Source organism: Abramis brama, assembly GCF_963993115.1.
Source record: "Abramis brama genome assembly, chromosome: 22".
NCBI classification, from domain to species: Eukaryota; Metazoa; Chordata; class Actinopteri; order Cypriniformes; family Leuciscidae; genus Abramis; species Abramis brama.
This window is the reverse complement of record NC_139984.1, coordinates 21,426,665-21,448,910: the sequence shown is the minus strand read 5'-3', so window position 1 is coordinate 21,448,910 and position 22,246 is coordinate 21,426,665. Positions and strand designations below refer to the sequence as shown.

The 22,246-nt window shown below is 40.1% G+C and overlaps 1 protein-coding gene across 6 annotated transcripts in view; it reads left to right on the top strand.

Annotated features, from left to right (window-relative positions):
* Positions 1–19,001: 19,001 nt before the first annotated feature.
* Positions 19,002–22,246, top strand: part of b4galnt1a (beta-1,4-N-acetyl-galactosaminyl transferase 1a) — a 45,158-nt gene continuing 41,913 nt past the window's right edge. For 2 of the 6 annotated variants that reach the window (XM_084099272.1, XM_084099270.1), the window contains exon 1: positions 19,251–19,439. In XM_084099272.1, coding sequence (XP_083955398.1) covers positions 19,437–19,439 — 3 coding nt within the window. In that variant the 5' untranslated portion in view covers positions 19,251–19,436. The other 4 variants (XM_084099273.1, XM_084099271.1, XM_084099274.1 and 1 more) reach the window with 4 other exon arrangements.

The following is a 22,246-nucleotide window of genomic DNA, read 5'->3' as shown; positions in this document are numbered from 1 at the left end:
TTCAAAACATAGGTTATTTAAGGCCACATGACCCATAGGAGAAGCAACACCAGAAAGAACATCAGAAGAAGAAGATGGGCCAGGGTGGACATGAACATTACCAGAGATCATAAGCAGTAATATAATCAAGGCCCGACAAAGCACAGCTGAGGCACTATAGTAATGGTGTTTTAACAATACAGTTGTGTGCAGATTGTTAGGTAAAGCAATAATTCTGATAAGCATTCTCATCATAAAACATGACAGTAGAGCCGGGGCAACAGAGAATTTGTCAGGCATTAGCCCAAAAGTCCGTAAAATCATTAAGGAGGCAGAGTCTCTATCATGTGAATAGGCATGGTCTGCTTTACTACCTAACTGAGCTAGGACATGTTGTTTGACTACACATGACGTAACGCGAGGCACTGAGAAATATGAGAAAAGAACTGAGAGAATGCAAAATAGTTTGAGTGTATCCATGGTTCAACACAAAAACAGAAAGTCACAAAGTCCGTGAGAGGAGCTTTTTCCAGAGTGGCTTTTTTCAGAGTGGATCCAGGTGGAACCACACAGCTAGCCAGCTAGGTATCCATATTAGCACTGTGATGGAAGTAATGCTGCAGGTAAAATAATTTAATTAATTAAAACCAGCCGTATCTAAAACATCAGGCTATATCTTAAAAACCAACAGTTAGAACAAAGAAGCACTTTCCTTCATTATAGGGAGAACAAGCCCATCAAACTCAGCGACACATCTGCACTCGAGCTCCAGTAGATAAGTAAGCTCCAGGCTCCAACCAGTCAGCATGAAACCGATCCTCCAAAGACAGCACGGTTTCAGAGAAATTTCCGTACCAGCTTATACGAAAGCTTAGAAAATGATCAATTAGTAATTTTTCCATAAGCAAACAAATTTCATCCACAGACAGAGAGACAAGCTGCCATCTTGGATTTGTACTAAATATAAATTAGATTTCATAATTTTGATATATGATTAATTTTATTTTTATCCTACATAAGTACTACTTACATACAAACCAATTAGACAAAGTTATCACAAAATACCATTTTTTTTATTTAAAACATTTCATATATATCACAAAATAAACATGCCAATGCTGGAAATGATGTGTGAAATTTTTACACATTAATGGGTGAGTTTAGGGACAACGTTTTTTGTGTTCATTTTAACTCATTCATTGTGTTAATGATTTTAACAAAGTAAATATGTCAGAAAGGTTAGCACAAAGATGTGTAAACGTGTTAAATTAACACATTATGTGCTGTCCTTCACTGCACACATTTTTGAAAACATACATAAAACCATAAACAAAACATTAGCATTTGACTAAATGAATGTAGAGTCATTGGTTGTTTAGCTTATACAAGTATTATAATGAAATATCAACCATTACATTCATAAAACTGCAGAATATAAATACATTTTTAAGCAGTCAAAAAGGAAATGTCCAACACAGGACAAAACACAGTTCTTTTCACAATACATGACACATAACCCCACCTTAAAAATAATTTCACTTATTTCCAAAAATTTGTTGGATTCATGTACACTGGTGGCCAAAATAAGTATTTAAGTGTCTTAATGTTTTTGAAAGAAGTCTCTTTGATGCTCAAGAAACATTTCTTATTATTATCAATGTCTGACTGTCTACTCCTCCATCTTTTCTACAGCATAGGAGTAAAAGTCATCATCAAAATAATCTTTAAAAAGCCTTGCGAATAAATGAACTTCTCCAAAGATTGGTTCCTGTTCAGAACAACATCAGAATGTCCCCTGGTCTGTATGCGTGTCCACAAACACAAATGTACTCAGTCCTTCAGAGGAGATCCTGTCCAACACTATATATGAGAGAGAGAGAGAGAGAGAGAGAGAGAGAGAGAGAGAGAGAGAGAGAGAGAGAGAGAGAGAGAGAGAGAGAGAGAGAGAGAGAGAGAGAGAGAGAGAGAGAGAGAGAGAGAGAGAGAGAGAGAGAGAGAGAGAGAGAGAGAGAGAGAGAGAGAGAGAGAGAGAGAGAGAATATTAGTGTCACATTATTTTTAACCTCCTTTTTTGTTAATTTTTATTATTATTTTCACAAAAACTTAAGAATATATATTTGTAAACAGCTTTTGTCAATAAATAGCATACAAAAGAACTAAATGAAATTATGGCAGATTAAATTTTAATACTTACAAATCCTAAATTCTGTCCAAAAATGCTGAGATCCATAGAAAGAAAGACTGAAATCGATGATTTTAGCCCATTTCAGCTTGTCTGCAGTGAAGGAGTACCTGTTTGAGACACATACACAGTAAGACACATGCAAGAAATCACTGTGTGATGATCGTTCTCCTTCCTACAGTAGTTAACCCACCTGTGCGCTGATATTAGGACCTTCCTGGTCAGGTGGGACTGCAATGGTAGATTCTTCTGCCTAATAAAATATCAAAATAATGCAAAAATATAAACTTAAGTTGTTTAGAATGCTAGATTTGGTATGAATGAATTAGTGAGAGTTTTACTGCAATGCTTACCTGGATACATTTAATCTGGTGAGACTGAACAAAGACAATGGTCCATCTTCTGATTGGTTCATTTGCTATGTAATAAATATAAAGTTAGACATGATGCAAAGGTCACTTATTTGATATAAAGTTAGCCAATTTTATAGAGATTTTATAAGATATTGTAAGCTACCTAGTCTGCACCAGTGGCTCCAAAGCAATTTTCACATAGCCTATTGCTAATCATTTCAGCAAACTTATCTCAAAATATATCACAAATGGCCTACCTCTGGAATCTTGCTAGAAGTCACTGGCGCCAATTGGCGCTTTGTTGCAGTTGTCTTTAAACACATATAAAAATGGAAGTAAATATTAAATTCCATTAAAAAAAAAAACTATACTATGTTATAGTTTGCAAACTAATGCTAAAACTATAAAGGTTCTCATCAGTATCTACAACCAAAACAGAATTTCACATTAGTTTATTCACATAATTGTTAATGTAAATGTAACCACCCCAATAAAATAGAGTGAACTACAGGTTCTCTACTGGACCAATGATTTTCTGTGGCTCAACAACCAAGGAAAACACTCAAGTACACAATTTCTTAGATATAAATATAACAATTTTATTTTTGGACAAGCATAATAGTAAAACCCAGGGGGGGACAGCAGGTTGATGCAATGACAGGTACGATTATCATCATGTATTTGTAATTAATGATAACATTTAATCAATAAGCTTAAAGAGAAATAAAGCATCAATCAAACAGGACAATATATTCAGCACGAGGTTACCAAGGTTGTTAAATACATGCATTAAATCAATTCATGTGATCACCCATAACACGCATAATTTCATTGCACTGCAAACCTCATATAAAGTCGTATAAATCACTTAAATACCACACCAATAAATACACACCAAATATCAGGACATACCATCAATACCACTCACGCTAAATACATAGACGTCGTCAATAGCTGTACAGTATAAGAGTCATATGGGAGGTAACCTGCTCTCCTACCCCCTTACGCACACGCACTCACTTTACACACAAATGGCGCTGGGGGACCGGTAGTCACACACATAAATAAGGCCTCCCCAGCGAACATAGCACTACCAAGACACATCAATAACCTTAAAAATGAGAGTGTACTGCTGGCTTCCTTACCCGCTACCGGACGTGGGTTCACGCATTCAAGGAAATCGATGGCGGCCGCCAAACTTTACGGGGAAAAGCCCCAACAAAATATCCCTCCCAGTCACACGCGTCTATCTCCAACCCACGTCCCGGCACGGCAGCCTCGGCAAAGAACTCAGCAGCACGCACAAAAAACCCTTCCAAACAACAAATTCATCATACCTTTATGGCTTTGATCCCTGATTGATAATGAAACACAGGTGTTTCTCTTCCCCGACACATCATGAGGAAAACACTGTGGACGCTACTAGCGTTGCCACTCCCCTTATTTGGGGACGAGCAGCTTACATCCGCCCCCCCTACTCTAAATGTGTCCGCACATTCCCACTCGAATACTTCACATTCTATAACGTTGAGGCAACAGGCCCTTCGTGGCCCGAGTGGACCGTCTTGAACATTCGACCTGTGAAGCAGGTGAACATGAGGGATTTTCCCCCTGTGCAGTCTGTAATGTTACTTCATCAGTGTCCATATTACGGGTTGCTTCATCAATGTCCATATTACGGGCAGTCTCTCCGTCCTTTTGTGTGGGTACTGGCAGACCTGTAAGACCGCCCCCCACCCAAGGATACATACACCAATTACTGTTCATAGGATTGACATCAGAATTAGAATGCAATACCTCTACTTCTTCCTCCTCTGAGGGCAAGGAAATTTCAAACTTACATGGGCTTAACATATTGCGATGCAACACTCTCTCGCCACCATCACCCCTTTCCTTCTTAACCACATAAACAGGTATATCTTGATTAGGTTGTGACGCCACTATGTATATATTACGTTCCCATTTATCATCCAATTTACCCTGTCCCCTGGCCCTCTTATTCAATACCATAACTCTCTGACCCACCAACAAAGGTTCCCACTTGACCCTACGGTCAAACCCCTTCTTTTGATGCACTTGAGCCTTCTGAATGTGTTTTCTGGCTTGATTATAGGCAGTCACTAGTCTTTCATGGTGGTGGTGCACACAGCTACCTGTTGTGCCTGAGAATTCATCTCCCCGGCCCAGCATCACATCAATGGGCAATTTCGCATGACGGCCAAACATTAGAAAATAAGGGGTATACCCTGTAGAGGAATGGGGTGAATTATTGTATGCCTGTACCAACTCTGCCACATACTGATCCCAGTTCTCCTTCTGGTCGTCCCTTAATGTCCCCAGCATACTCAGCAGTGTCCGATTAAAACGCTCACATTGTCCATTTCCTGCTGGGTGATAGGGCGTTGTGTGAGACTTACTGATGTTGTACAATGAACATAATTCTTTGATGACTTTTGATTCAAAATTGGGGCCCTGGTCAGAATGCAGCTGATCAAACCCCCCAAAAGGCTGTATAAAATGTCCCCACAACACCCTTGCGGTAGTCACTGCTGTTTGGTCCAAAGTTGGCACTGCAACTGCATAACGAGTGAAGTGATCCATCATTACTAGAATATTGCACATTCCACTGCGTGAAGTCTCCAGTGACAGGAAGTCGACAGAAACAATCTGCAGAGGATATTCTGATTGTATAGATACAAGGGGAGCACTCACTTTATTAACTGGAGTCTTATGCAGATTGCAACGAGCACATTGGAGGCACCACTTCTCCACTCCTCGCGCCAGTCCTGGCCAAAAGAAACGTCGGCGTGCCAAGCCCAGGGTCTTTTCCATTCCAAGGTGTCCTGCGTGGTCATGCACCCATCCCAGGACTTGATTCTGTAGACACTGAGGTACAATCACTTGTTTCCATGTGTCAAATGTCTTTGGATCACATACCTCCCTGCACAACAGCCCCTGATCCACACAGAGGCGGGCCCACTGTCGCAGCAGCACTTGAGTGGGCCGGTCTTCAGCTGCTCGCTCTTTTGGAACTGGCCCTCTTCCTCTGTCCATATAGACCCACAGTCGTGACACCACTGGACAATTCCGCTGTGCCCTCACCCACTCGGCCAGTAAGCTGGGGCCAACTCTGTCTTTATTTATTTGTGTCCCTGCCTCCATCTTCTGACCCTCCTCCAGTACGACATCTTCAACCACTGGAACAAAAGCATGGACACAGGCACGAACCACTTCAGATGCTACATATCCAGCCTCACCACATGGGGCCATCCCATCCTCTGTCGTCCTGACAGTAGTCTCATTCACAGGCCACCTGGAGAGGGCATCAGCATTTCCATTTGTCCGCCCCGGTCTATATCGCACCTCAAACTGAAATCCTGCGAGCTGGGCCGCCCATCGCTGCTCCACTGCACCCAAATTTGCTGTATTCAAATGAGCCAGTGGGTTGTTATCTGTGAACACAGTAAAGGGAGACACAGCAAGATATTCCCAAAACTTTTCTACTATAGCCCATTTCAACGCCAACAGTTCTAATTTAAATGAGCTATAGTTCTTATCGTTTCTTTCAGTTGGACGGAGACTTCTGCTTGCATAGGAGATCACTCTCTCCCTTCCGTCTTGTATCTGTGCCAGTACTGCCCCCAAGCCTGTCTGACTGGCATCAGTATACAACAAAAATGGCAACTGAAAGTCTGCATAAGCCAGTATGGGTGCTTGTAGAAGAGAGTCCTTTAATTTCTTAAATGCCAGGTCCTGTTCCTCACCCCATGCCCAGCAGTTTTGTTTACCTATGGCCGATCGGATGCGTCGTTTTGATGTCCCCCACATCATAGAATTCAGGGGTGCTGCGATATGGGCAAAGTTTTTTATAAAGCGTCTATAGTACCCTGCTAAGCCCAGGAAAGCACGCAGCTGGGTAATATTCTGAGGAGTTGCCCAGGCCTCCACTGCTCGCAACTTCTCAGGGTCTGGTGACACCCCTCCTTCTGCAATCACATGGCCTAAGTAATGCACTTTAGGCTGGAAAAGAAAGCACTTAGTAGGTTTAACTTTCAGGCCAAAGTTCTCCAGGCGGCTGAAAACCAAATCCAGATGGGCAATGTGGGCCTCAAAAGAAGGGGAAAAGACAATTATATCATCCAAATAGAGCAACAATGTTTCGAAATTTTGGTCACCCAGGCAACTTTCAACCAGTCTCTGAAATGTTCCTGGAGCATTGCATAGCCCCATCGGCATCCGATTAAATTCATATAACCCCATAGGTGTCACAAAGGCAGTCTTCTCCTTATCAGCTGGATGCACCCCCACCTGCCAGTACCCATGTGCTAGATCTAATGTTGAAAAAACTCTAGATTGCTTCAATGAAGCCAATGATTCTTCAATTCTGGGGAGGGGGTACGAGTCTTTATGTGTAACACCATTCAACCTCCTGTAGTCTACACAGAAACGAAGGGTGCCGTCCTTCTTTCTGACGAGCACTACAGGCGCTGCCCAGGGGCTATAACTCTCCCTAATAATACCATTTTCCAGCATGTTACTCAAAAGTCCCCTCACTTCTTGATACAATTTTGGTGGAATCCTATTATACCGTTCTCTAATTGGAGCTGCATCGCCTGTTGGTATCACATGCAACACCCTATCAGTGTACCCATAATCCTCCTCATGTTCTGAGAAGACCTTCTGATGCTTGGATAACAATTTGGAAATCATCTCTTGTTGTTCAGTACTAAATTGTAGTGGGTCTAATGGGACAGTCACCGACCGAAACACCTGTTCTTGTTCTACATCCTGCACTCTATTCTGCCTTACCCCCACCTCCACTGTCTCATCATCCAACGATCTTAACTCTACATCTCCTTGCCGACTTGGACACAACTCAACCTCAAAAATCTGCCCTATTCGACAGCGCTGAAAAAGAGTCACTGGGGCTGTAGAAAGATTTAAAATTCGGACCATAACTTTACCCTTTGAAACTGTGCTCAGTGATCTAGCTACCAATAACTGACCCGGCAATACATCTTGACAAGGTTCTACTAAACCCACATAATCCTTCCTATCAGGTCGTAAACGTGCACATGCCTCTATCACTACCTCTGACTGTGCTGGTATTGTCTTTCGTTTTCCCTGCGACCAGTAAATTGAACTTATCTGTCCTGACTCATCAGCAAACTTTAACAGATCTTCACACACCGAAAACATCTGATGCCACACCTTAACCTGCACTTCACCTTCTGCCCCTACACAACCATCCCCAGTCTGTGTCATCAGAAAATCTCTACACTCCTTAATCACATTCATGCCAATTAGTCCTGGGTACAATGATCCATTTGAGTCTTTAACAATCAGCATTCCCTATTTTGGTATAACTTTCCCACATATATTCAAATCCACCTCAATATATCCAATATACGGAATCGTTAACCCATTAGCAGCTACCAAATTGAACTTTTGAATTGGTGGGTACATTGTTGATCCTCTAGTCTCAAAATATTTTTTAAAATAGCTTTCGGTCAATGTAGTCACTTGTGAACCTGTATCAATCAAGCAAGGCGTTTTAACCCCCTGTATCACCACTTCCACAACTGGACATTGTCCTATTAAATGATCTTTCTTTTCTGATTGGCCACTACCCAATGTACCCACTGATTGGGCCTGTACAGTGGGTTCTAAAAGTTTAAAGGCCTCTGTGCTCCCTCTGCAACTCCACAACGTCTTTCAATATGCCCAACTTGTTTACAACGTCGGCAGATAGGTCTTCCCTGATGGTCAAATTGATCTGAACTTCTTCGACCCCTCCTTACCTCATACCTAGATCTTGCATTATCACTACTTGGCAATAAGTGCTGAACTCCTTCACGAACTTCCTTAATCATTCCAGCAACCATTTCCTTTATTTCTCCTTTTAACTGCAAAAAGACCTCCTGTTTAATCTCCTCTACCAATTTTGTTGTATCGGGGGCTGGTTTTAACTGTACTGTTGCAGCTACTGCTTGCCTTACCTCCCCAAACTCCTCTGCTCGTAGAATTGCTTCTTGTTTAACTTCTACAAAAGAACTATCAGGAGCTGCCCTAACCATACCCCGAAGTTCCCTACGCAATCCTGCATCACAGAGTCCCAAAATAAATTGGTCACGTAAAACATTACCCATAATGGTGCCATCGCCCCTATTCTCCAACCGATTACTCAATTCTTGAAGTGCCAAGGCAAACTGCCTAACATTCTCAGCTGTCCTTTGTTTACGAGTAAAAAATTGGGCACGAAGGGTTGCAAGGGGGACAATATCTCCATAAATGCTTTTCAAAAATGACAATATCTGATCAGCTGTCGTACGCTGTGCTGTTGGCAAAGCTAACACTTCCCTCTTTGCTTCCCCATCAAGATTACTTATTATAGCAGAAACCTTTTGTACCTCAGAAAAAGGGTATATATTAAACGTTGATGTCTGCATATTATACCAATCCTGAATTCCCCTGTACCATTTGATCTCCATTAAATTTTTGACACCAAGGTGTCCCCATCATCATTGGAAACATAAACATATTTGCATTTGTTGCTTGATTCTGAGCCGTATCAGGTGAACCCTCTACTCTCTGCTGCCCCTCACTAGATGTAGAAGGTAACTGTACTGATGGTTGTGCAGTTGACATTTTCCTGGTTATTGCCCACAGTCCAGACTGCCAAAACTACGCCAAGTTGTAACCACCCCAATAAAATAGAGTGAACTACAGGTTCTCTACTGGACCAATGATTTTCTGTGGCTCAACAACCAAGGAAAACACTCAAGTACACAATTTCTTAGATATAAATATAACAATTTTATTTTTGGACAAGCATAATAGTAAAACCCAGGGGGGGACAGCAGGTTGATGCAATGACAGGTACGATTATCATCATGTATTTGTAATTAATGATAACATTTAATCAATAAGCTTAAAGAGAAATAAAGCATCAATCAAACAGGACAATATATTCAGCACGAGGTTACCAAGGTTGTTAAATACATGCATTAAATCAATTCATGTGATCACCCATAACACGCATAATTTCATTGCACTGCAAACCTCATATAAAGTCGTATAAATCACTTAAAGGGATACTCCACCGTGTTTTCATATTAAACTATGTTTTTCCCTTAACTAAGACGAGTTGATACATACCTCTCTCGTCTCAGTGCGTGCACTCAATCGCTTTGGCGCGCGGTGACACTTTGAAAGCACTTAGCTTAGCCCATTCATTCAATATGGGCCAAGCAGAGAAGCTACCAAACACCTCCACGTTTTCCCTATTTAAATACAGTTACTCGCGTAGTGTAACTCGACATAGGACGGTAACACAAAACAAAACGTTGCGCTTTTCTAAGCGTGTAAAATGGATAACTATATTGTATGGCGGAATACCATGGCAAGTGCTTGTAAGCACTTCGTCTTGGCGCAGTAATATCTTCACTCGTGAAAAATCCTCTCACCGGCCCCCGCTCCCTCTAGTGAAGATATTACTGCGCCGAAGTCGAAGTGCTTACAAGCACTTGCCATGGTATTCCGCCATACAATATAGTTATCCATTTTACACGCTTAGAAAAGCGCAACGTTTTGTTTTGTGTTACCGTCCTAGGTCGAGTTACACTACGCGAGTAACTGTATTTAAATAGGGAAAACGTGGAGGTGTTTGGTAGCTTCTCTGCTTGGCCCATATTGAATGAATGGGCTAAGCTAAGTGCTTTCAAAGTGTCACCGCGCGCCAAAGCGATTGAGTGCACGCACTGAGACGAGAGAGGTATGTATCAACTCGTCTTAGTTAAGGGAAAAACATAGTTTAATATGAAAACACAGTGGAGTATCCCTTTAAATACCACACCAATAAATACACACCAAATATCAGGACATACCATCAATACCACTCACGCTAAATACATAGACGTCGTCAATAGCTGTACAGTATAAGAGTCATATGGGAGGTAACCTGCTCTCCTACCCCCTTACGCACACGCACTCACTTTACACACAAATGGCGCTGGGGGACCGGTAGTCACACACATAAATAAGGCCTCCCCAGCGAACATAGCACTACCAAGACACACATCAATAACCTTTAAAAATGAGAGTGTACTGCTGGCTTCCTTACCCGCTACCGGACGTGGGTTCACGCATTCAAGGAAATCGATGGCGGCCGCCAAACTTTACGGGGAAAAGCCCCAACAAAATATCCCTCCCAGTCACACGCGTCTATCTCCAACCCACGTCCCGGCACGGCAGCCTCGGCAAAGAACTCAGCAGCACGCACAAAAAACCCTTCCAAACAACAAATTCATCATACCTTTATGGCTTTGATCCCTGATTGATAATGAAACACAGGTGTTTCTCTTCCCCGACACATCATGAGGAAAACACTGTGGACGCTACTAGCGTTGCCACTCCCCTTATTTGGGGACGAGCAGCTTACATAAACGCGTTGCTCGTTGGCATATTTTAACTCGACAATTCAATAATCTAACAAAGTGTGTAAAATGAAACGTTAGCTCAGTTTACCATGGTAAAGTTCGTTACCGCTATGTTGACGACGAGTAACGTTAGGCTAACGTTAACGTTATAACATAGGTTAAACTGGGCACAATCCTGTCAACACACACACAGAATGTTTTTTTGTTTTGTTTTTTGTTTAGTTTTTTTACCTTGCTTGCTGATCTCTCTCTCGGTGAAGTGAATTCCGTCTCTTCCCCGGGCCAGACACGAACGGCGCGATCCAACAAAAGACAGACCCCACTGATATTACACTGGATGCTCTTGCGCGACACGACAATCCTCCGCGCCCGTTATATTTCTCACGTAGGCTACTCAAAATTGTCTCTGCGTACTTCGAGTCTAAGCGCTCGCGCTATTTCTGACAAGGGACAAACAGGTTTGCATTTTGTATTAAAGGTCCGGTCGCTTCAATGTGTCCAATATAGACAGCCTCTGGCTATTATAGCGTTGTAGACACACGGTGTAAGGCAACAATTAGGAAATAAAAAGCACGATGGAATGGTGCCAGCCAGAGAGGCCGTTACGTCAAATACAGTAGCATACAGCAAATTTAAAAAATACAGTAAGTCTCTGTATGTGGTGTTAGACGTCACAGAAAATTCCCATGATGCAATGGGAATCACAGTTATTTACTGTAAAGAGAAATAGCAGTATAATACTGGGGGATTTAAAGTAAATAACTGTAGAAATTACAGAAAAGTCTAACAGTGAACATTGGAGATAAATGTCAATCTGGCGTTGGATTCTGACATGAACTTGATTTTCATTTTCAATGTTCGCCCGCTTGCTGATGATATCACCATATCTCCAGACCAGAGATTGGCTACTGCTACAAAGTCCATCACTGGATGTCATTGAGTATAGATGGAAACAAGGAGAACAAGGTTATATGCACCAGTCCCTACAACAGATCCTATTGCACCAGACTACCTTCTGAAGTTTGTCAGCTGCAACTGTGCAGGGGACTGTGACACTCTCAGGTGCTGCTGTAAAAAGCAAGGTGTCAAGCGTATTTCTGTTTGGGGGAACTGTCATGGTAACTCTTGCCAGAACATCAACCAGCCAGATGATAACAGAAGTGAGGGAGATGTAGGGGAGTTGGATGAGGTTTGTTAAATTTTAAACTGTTTTAGTAAGTTTTCACGAGTTCACACTTACATACAATTTGAGGGGGTAAAGTTTAATGCGTATTTGGCGTGCTGTCCGGAGGGAGGGCTCCGAGCTCGGAGTTCAGCCCGAACCCAGAGTATTCCCCCCCGTATGTAAGTGTTTAGGACTAGAAGTGTGGAGAAGGGGTGGTGGGGGGATGCTGCAAAACTGTCAATGGATTGAGGTGAGACAGCTGAATGTATACCTCTTACCATTGATTGCTGAGTGCTCTCCACTTGTGTTAATTATCTGAACGTGCTCCTCCCAAACTTTGTTAATAAAACCTCATTTGTTTTGTAATTGTTCAATAAAACCAATAAAACCATGGACTTGGAGTCATTTTTACTCAAAACTAATGGCTGGGATAGATTCAGCACCCCTAAAAAACCCTAGTTAGACATCTCAAAAGGTAATATTGGTAAAAAAAAAAAAAAAAAAAAGCATTATTTTTATCCAGGCCGTCTGGGCACCCCAACTTTGATCGCCTCTCCAGGCGTTTCCCCGAGGATTTGGCCATGGATAAATTGGGAGGTATTACTAGACACCTATAGGAACACATGGTAAAAAAAAGCTATTGGTAAGAATTTTTTTTGCAGATTGGCAAAAAAAAAAAGCCTAACTTTGCCTAACTAAGGAATAAATTGAGATCTGAAATTTGTATTACACATTTATGAATGTCAATTAGAGGGAAATGACATCTGTTAACAAATGAACACAGAAATGTGAAACATATAATCTGATTAGCACTTAAACTGGCAACAATCAATTTTAAATTCACTTTATAAACCTCATAGTGAGATATTATGCCCTTTAAAGATGACACACACACTAAGCAAATTTGTCCAAAACCATTCTTGTCCTTCATTTAAGTTACCTCATAAGGGTTACCCCTGTATTCACTAGCATCTATTGTTTTTACTTGGATGTAGCCACTAGATGTCTCCATTTTCTTGCTGTTGGCTACACAGGAAGCAGGTATAATGGCCAGACCTTATGAGCTGTATTTTTGGTCAAAAGTATGGGTCAAATAAGGCAAACATTACATTGTGTCTTTGTTAAAGAATGGAAAAAAAAATTATGGTTGCAAATCATTAGGATTGACAAAACTTAAACAAAACACTCAGGAAAAACAGGAACAGAACAACCGAACATAATAATGACGAGAACTGACAATGAAATGAAAGAAGCACATGACTTAAATAGAACAAACAAACCAATCAATCCTTTGTGGGATGGTATAGGGCTAACCAGCTGCAGCTGAAAACCACCAAGACTAAGGAAATGGTGGTGGACTTCAGGAGGCTTGCCACTCCAGTGCTGCCTGTCACTATTGATGGGGTGAATGTGGAGACTGTCAGTACATACAAGTACCTGGGGCTACATCTTGACAATAAACTAGATTGGTCTGCCAATGATGCACTTTACAAAAAAGGGCAGAGCAGACTTTATTTCCTTATAGTCCAGTCATTTTAAGCCAAAATTGGATTCAACCTTGAACTGTCACGTTTTGCTGATAAGAACCCAAGTGCAGACAGTACTTTCATAAAACACGGTTTATTTACAAATGGAAAACAAGGACCCACAATGGGGCAAACAAACATAAATAAACAGAACTAGAAACTTGACGATGACAAACAGGAACTCTGACAATAACTAGACTTGACAATAAATATGAACTGGAACTCACAGACAGATTACAAAGCTCACAGAACCAGATGATAACAAGACGAACAAGCCCTGAGAAACAAACACAGGGATCTTACATAGGACACATAATCACAAGAGTACAGGTGACAATGATGAACATCAATACTAACGAGGGACCAAGGGGTGTGGTAAGGACACATAATCAAAAGTCACAGGTGATACTAATAAAACATTAACTGACAAGGAAACAAGGTAAGGACACAACACATAGCCCAAAACAACCAGCCATGTGCTTGTACACAAAACGAGAGACAAGTACATGACATAACCTCCTCCTTACGGAGCGGCTACCAGACGCTCCACATGGGACATAACAGACTGTAAACTAGACATAAACCAACAAAACATAACGACCATCAACAATGGCAAACAAGAAAACATAACAGTAGGATCAGGATGACACAATAAAAATAACACATGAGGGAGGGGGGGTGGGGGAACAAAAGAGTTCGTAGGTGGAAGTCCAGTGTGGATAGGTGGAACAAAAGTCTTAGACTCACTGGACGTGGGCGCGGATTGAGGATACGGAAACCGGGCAATTCTGGGTGGAGACACATGAGGTACAGTCTTGGGAGGGACAGGTCGGGGTAAAACAGAAACAGGGGTAATCGGGGAAACAACAGGGGACAAAACAGATGTTGCTGCAGTTAGCAGAGGAGACGAAACAGAACCCAAAACTGGGGGCGTTGCAGCCCGCAACGGAACTGGGACAGGGGGTACAACAGACGACTCAGCATGGACAGTCCTAGACTGCTTAGCTGGGACAGGGCTGGACTTGGTCACTCTCCCATCTACCTCAGCAAGGTCAGGACTGACAGCAGCGGCCTGGAGAATCGGCACAGAGCCGGAAAGGGACTGAGACGGCGGACCTGAAGTTCTCTTCTTTCTCCTCCTTGACCGTGAGGCAGGAGCCATAGCCGGCCCTATGATCGGTACCGTGATCCCTGCAGTGGCCGTTGCTAAAGCTGGAGGACCCGTCGCAGGCGTCGAAGTGGAGAGAACATGGTCGCCAAGCGTTGCCATGGCTAAGACGCGACTCTCCGGGATCACTGGCAATACGGATGATGGCAATGTCCTCCTGGGGTCCTGCCGCTCCATTCGACACACATGGTCCACCACTTCACGGAACGGGCGTCGGATCAGCCCCTCCCGTTCAGTCAGTGGAGGAGGTACATTGAGCCCCGCGATGAAGTACGAGTTAAGGAGGATCTCCGGCGTGAAATTGCTCCTCTCTTCTAGGCCCTGGGCATATCTCTCCAGGGACTTCTCTCCCTGGGGAGGAAACGGAATCTTGCCCCTCCTCATATCCTCAGTAGTCGACTGCCACCATCGTTCATGGTCATCTAACTGGCGTCCGGCGGAAAGAGACATACTGTCTGCTGGGTTCAAAAAATTGGCTTGTTCGTTCTGTCACGTTTTGCTGATAAAAACCCAAGTGCAGACAGTACTTTCATAAAACACGGTTTATTTACAAACGGAAAACAAGGACCCACAATGGGGCAAACAAACATAAATAAACAGAACTAGAAACTTGACGATGACAAACAGGAACTCTGACAATAACTAGACTTGACAATAAATATGAACTGGAACTCACAGACAGATTACAAAGCTCACAGAACCAGATGATAACAAGACGAACAAGCCCTGAGAAACAAACACAGGGATCTTACATAGGACACATAATCACAAGAGTACAGGTGACAATGATGAACATCAATACTAACGAGGGACCAAGGGGTGTGGTAAGGACACATAATCAAAAGTCACAGGTGATACTAATAAAACATTAACTGACAAGGAAACAAGGTAAGGACACAACACATAGCCCAAAACAACCAGCCATGTGCTTGTACACAAAACGAGAGACAAGTACATGACATGAACAAATTGCAACAGAAGCAAACTCAACTAATTTTGTATCCTCAATATGTCCTGAGTATGGAAAAAAGCCCAGAAGAATCCCATTAGAGGAAAGTTTAGAAAAAGACCCAAATATAGCCTATTCATTCTCTTCCTTACGTGAATAGGGTACAAATTTTAACCTTTAGATATCACCATGAAAATTACTGAGTTGATTACTTACATCAAGACAAACAAAAAATGTATTACAAGTTTTTTGAAATTGTTTGTTAACATGGACAAATGGTGCATAATCTAATTACGTATGTGCTAATTTGCATAAATACCACAACAGGTCTAAACATTGGGTATAGCCAGGTGAAAATGTCTTGTTGAATCTTGTTGACACATAACAGTAAAATACTTAATGTTAAGGTCTGAATGGAACCCATTTAGGCTACCCATGAGCATTAATACATAGAGGCAGACCCAGCCCCAAACCCCATCTCTGCAATAATAATTAATAAAGGCTGGTTTCTATATATATATAAATAGTAAACTATAGATATGATTTTATGTTCACTTAAAGAAAACTTACAAGTATACTTGCAGTATAAAACTACTAGTAGTTTACTGAAAGTATTTCAAAGTGTGCTTTCATAAAATGTGCTACAGGTAATAAATATAAGTTCACTTAGTATTAGTATAGTAGGTAGTATTAGTATAGTTGCAGTACAAACAAAAAACTGTTGTAAACTAGCTGTGTACTCAAAGTTTACTACTTTAAGTGTAGCAGTAGTAAACTTTGAGTACACAACTAGTTTACAACAGTTTTTTGTTTTAGCCTTTATTGAGGATTAGGATTTGAGTCTGAATTGAAAATATGATATCATATTTTGGGGCAGCCTTGTTGAAAATCCCAATGCATTGAAGCCCCACCCACTGCTGACAGGTGCAGCCTGTTGTGATTCCAATTAGTGGCCTTTAAGAGGAGTTGCTTTAATAGAACAGTTTACTTCCTGTTGTCTTTGCTGCTCTGGAATTTTCATATGGTGTTGTGGCTGTGTACAAATGTAAGTTATCTTAATTTTGTTTGTTTGTTTGATTGATATATTGTATGGTTTCAATTGTTTATACAATATATTGTTAATTTAACTCATCTTTATCCATAGTTTTTATGTATTTTAAGGAACCGTATGTAAGATTGTGTCCAAAACTGGTACTGCAATCACTTTCAAATTACTGTAGAGTGGTGTATCCCCTCCCCCTCCCTCCTGACTCAAGGTTGCCAGATAGGCTGCAGGATCCAGCAGGAACGTAGGCTGCTACAAGGCGCTTTCAACTAGAGCAGAGCTGGCAACCCGGATGCCAAAACACTACTGACTTCGTGATTGGTAGATAGGTGGAGGGTGGAGCATCAGGCCAAAACACAACATGACAACATCAACATCAGTTGAGGGCTGCAACTTCACTTTTTAAATGACAATATCCTGGCCGGACTACTGTTGTCAGTGATATAAGTATTTGAAATGAACATGATTTCTTAATGTCTAGTGACATATCAGGGCCATTTTATGATTAATTGAAATACATTTCTTACATACGGTTCCTTTAAGTTTAGAAACCAGTCTGGTACACCTATGGAATGAGGTAATGGCATTGGTGAAAAAACTTTAAAGTGTTTTTTTGCCTCAAGGTGTTTTAACTGATGCCTTATTGTGATCATGCTCCTCAGGCCTTGATCATGCTCCTCCTGCAAATCAGCAGTATCCTAAGAGTCTTTTATAGCAAAACTAAACATTCAGTACTTGACCGCTGTTTTATGACAATGTTAAACAACAACATAAATAATCAGGGATGCAAACTAATAAACACTTGCATTTCCTTCAGTTTCTCAGAGACTGTTTTTATTGCGAAATATTATACTTGAATAGACAGGCCATGGAGTTTCACATTCCAAGATAATTACAGTGATAATGCACAGCCAGCTGGAAGGTAAATTGATGAACCTGAAAAATAGATGGAAAATCAAAACCAAAATCTTTTTCCTTAATTCTGTCTTGTTCTCCCTACCAGTCTTCCTTCTGCTGATTTACTCATACAATCTTTCAACACTTTCTCGTATCCATACACTTTGTTTTTATACCTTCCTCATGTTTACCTCTTGGTGCAACAGATCAGCTGCAGTTTTTAGGTATTCTGCAAGGCTCTCTTCCTGTTCCGAAAAGACACTACTGAGAGTCCAGTACACTGCCTATGCCATGAGCCTATAGCTTCTTTCTTTTTAATAAATCGATAGAGGGTTGTGTGGCAAATGGCAAAGTCCTCTGCCATAGTTATGCAGCTGTTTGCCAGTAACTTACTGTAGATTTAAATTGATGTTATTTACTGGCAACAGTTTGTTCAAAGTTAAATGAACATTAAACATTAACAAGTCTTTGTCTTTACAGAATAAAACTATAAATAACAATCTAATGCAAAGCATTCTGGGAACCAGAAATCTTCATCAACCTTTTTCTGTTTTTTTCCTTCAGATTTTGGTTCCCAGAATGCTTTGCATGAGGCTGTTATTTTAGTTTTATTCTGTAAAGATAAAGACTTGTTAATGTTTAATGTTCATTTAACTTTGAACAAACTGTTGCCAGTAAATAACATCAATTTAAATCTACAGTAAGTTACTGGCAAGCAGCTGCCAGTAATACTGTCATTTCTACAGATTTTTTTTTACAGTGTATTTTCTACCGTTGCAACCACATTTTGGGTTGGTTGAACCTGTCCCTACACTGACAGCCATGATAAAACTTGCTACACTTGAAATGGCTTTGACACATGCTAGCTATGCCTGTTAGAAGCTAAGAAAACACTGATTAAAATATGACTTTACAATGCTTATTGCAAACAACGACAGTATGACACAAATTCTGATCATAAAGACTTTTTACTTTTTGCAGAAGGAATGTTCACATGGGGCTGCTTCTTCCAGGAAGGAATAGGGGCTGAATATGTGCAGAATGTAATGTATACTATGTAGCTCATGTATGCTATGTATACTCATCTTACCCTATAACTTGTAATTCTTATATTATTATTATTATTATTATTATTATTATTAGTCGAAATTGCAAGGGACAAAGTCAGATTTACCAAATAAAAAGTCGTAATTAGGTTACCTTTTTATATTTTAAACAAATAAGTGTCCATACAGTGCATATTATGCAAATACAGACCGTCCCCGTAACAGCAAGTAAAGAGACTTTACGGCGTTCACATTGTGCAAGAGGAGAGGGAGAGGCAAGAGGAGAGGGAGAGGCTGACGACTGCTCGGCATGCATGGGAATAATTTACAATGTTCTAGAACTGTGTTTTCCGAGTAACTGTGACCTGCGGTTTTTCGTATTTGTTCCTTTTACTGCGTGATAAGTCACTTGCGTGAGGTTAGGGTTTCCCCCCCCCCCCCCCCCCCCTCTGCTGCAAGCCTACATCCGGTTTATCTACACTACTGAACTTGAGTAAGTTAAAGTATAAAGGAGTTTTGTTTTGTCTTTCGATTTAATTAGCAACCTACTGTAGTCTACGTCTTTCAGTGTATGATAAATGTTCTAAAAGTGGTTCTTTATTCTATTCTATCAGTTTCAAATCTTCATTCACTCCACACGCATCTGCACTTGAAGCAATTAAATCTATTTTGGAATTAACCCCATTTTATGGTAAGACATTATATGCTACTTATTATTATTATTATTATTATTATTATTAAATTAATATGTCAAACTATACGCGATTGAGAAATTAAAGTTGACGTGAAGGTCCCTAAAAGAAAACTGAAATTGTAATAGGCTATAGCCTATTTCGTAGCCTGTTACATGCATGGTCTTTTGAAGCTGAAATTGTGTAAAGAAGCCTAAATGGGTCTGTTTAATACAGTAATTTCAAGAAATGCTTAAAACATAATTCATAGCCTAGAAAAGAAAAAAAAAATGTAAGTGTCAGATCTTATTCTTATTTGTTGTTGCTGTTCTCAACTTCGGGCAAAATAAAGATTAGCCTATTTAAACGTTTTATTAGTGCCCATAAACTACATTAGACGTTCGAATATCTAATTAATTACATACAAATAGAGGTGCTTTACTATTAGCCTACATTACGGAAGATCGTGTTTATTAAGCTGCTATGACCCAGAAAAAAAAAAAAAAAAACTGCTATAACCCTGTAACATGCCACTACTATTTTAAAGTTTAAAAATATCATGATGCACTAACTTTAATGCGTGATTCAAACGAATATATATACAAAAATTGCAAGATGAGACTAGCAGAATATAAACATTACAGAATATAAAATAAACGCATTCATTGTCTAGCCTACACTGTTCATGACAGGGTGATGGGATAAGCTACCTCAGGCGGTTAATATTTTGCATACAGCTGTTAGAAATCATTTAAAACATGGACTTTGTAGGCTACTATGTCGTATAGCCTATGGAAAAAAACACATAAAAAAGGTGTGGGTCACAGCTTCCAAACTCCTGATCTTGCTAACCCAATAAACCACCTGATCTTGCTGAAGTTTATATAGCCTATATCTTTGACACTTTTTTAAAAGAACTTTCAAGCTGAGGCCCACAGAAGTTAAAACCTAAAATTCTAAAGTCAAAATTTTTGTTGTTGTGTGTGGTTTGTTTTTTTGTTGTTGTTTTCTTTAACAATTGCTAGGGCTCATTTTTCAATACTTCGGTCACTTTTTCAAAATTCATCACACAGTGAGCACAACAGCAGTCTGTGTGCTAAACTGTGGATTGTTATTAGTTTGGCACAAAATACATTCGATGATTACATCCTCTTTTCTAAATTACATACAGGCCAATTTGTGCGTTGACAAGCTTTTCAAAACCGTTAAACTTAAAACCTTGCATAATACATATACCTATATGAATAAGACAGCATATTGTTTCTGCAGTAATACCATATTAAAATGTATTCAGAATCTAAAAAATGAAATACTAGCAAAACAATTAGATGTAGCTGAACACCTGCAGGTGTCTTTCAGTTTCATTACCATCTATACAAAAGGGGAAACTTGGGAATAATTTTGTACTGTAATGTTAACATGGACTATGTATACTACAGTGAATTATAAATGGTTGATGGTGTTATTCTTGTTTTAAGACATTTTACAAAAGAAAACACTGCATAATGCTGCCTGTTAGGTCATTGTTTTGAGTAACAAAGTGTGTTTGTTGGGTTGTCCACAACCTTTGCTATTGTCATGAAAGAATGAGTTGATGGTCATTGTATCCACAAGTTGGTTTGGAGAAGTGTGAAGATGAAAAATGTAGGCTAATGTATTTTCAGCTTCCCCTTTTTGCACATTTTTACTGTTTCTAAAACTATTTAAATGTGTGTGTGTGTGTGTGTGTGTGCATGGGTTTGGTTATACTTGTGAAGGCTAAAATGCTTTCACTTTTAAAAAAAATGTCCTCACTGATATAGGCTACCGCAGTAAAACCTGTATAACAGTGACTGAGGTCTAAGAACATAGGAACTCCAAGGTACTCGAATTATGTTGAAAAAAGTTAAAAAGCCTTTATTTTATTCATGGCTTAATTAAAATTGGTGACAGGTATACATCGTCGATTAAACTCTCGCTGGTGTTACTGCAGTGTATCCAGCTGCTCTAATTGTAAACAACGACACCCTTACCTCAGTTTTCACGATTTCTTGACACAAAAAGAATAAGAGGAAAGCATGGTTGAGACTGATATGGCGGTCCTCCTTCTAAAATAATATGCGGGAGTACATGATTTGTGTGTAGTAGGCCTATAGCGATTTCAAAACTGAGGATGTTTACATCTCATATCTTCAACCTGCTGAAATGTTCCTATACATTTCTTTATAAATACATTTATTTCCCAACTAACCTGCCGTAGTTTAGTGCTCGTCTTCTCATTAACAGTGTTTTTCTCTTACTGATCATATTTCATACCTGTTTTTTTTATGAATTTGACTGATAAACACCCTTACGAAAACTAACCATGGTTTTATTATAGTAAAAATTTAGTAACTGTTTTTCGCAGATTGATTACCATTTGTATTAGTTTTACTAAAATATGGTTAAATTATGGTTATGAAAACCATAGTTGATTTGTTGTTACCATGGTTTAACTACAATAGCCATGTTTTTGGTTTTAATTGTGAAACCATTGTTAGTTTTCGTAAGAGTAGGGGAGACCTGGGACAGTTGCAACATGGGGATGGTTGCAACATGTTATTTTTCTCCAATCAGAAACAAGCTAGAGTGATGACACTCATACTGAACATGCACAGTTAGACCCTCCCCCCACCAAAAAGACAGTAGACATATTCAACATCTGCTGCTGCATTTATTGAACGAAAATTGTTTTGGAGGTATGAAAGTAAATTTTTTCATGAGATATATTTTTGTCATACTGTCCTGAAATTTTGTATGAATTAATCAAAACTTACTTATTTTGAATTATTGTTTTGTTGACTTCTAA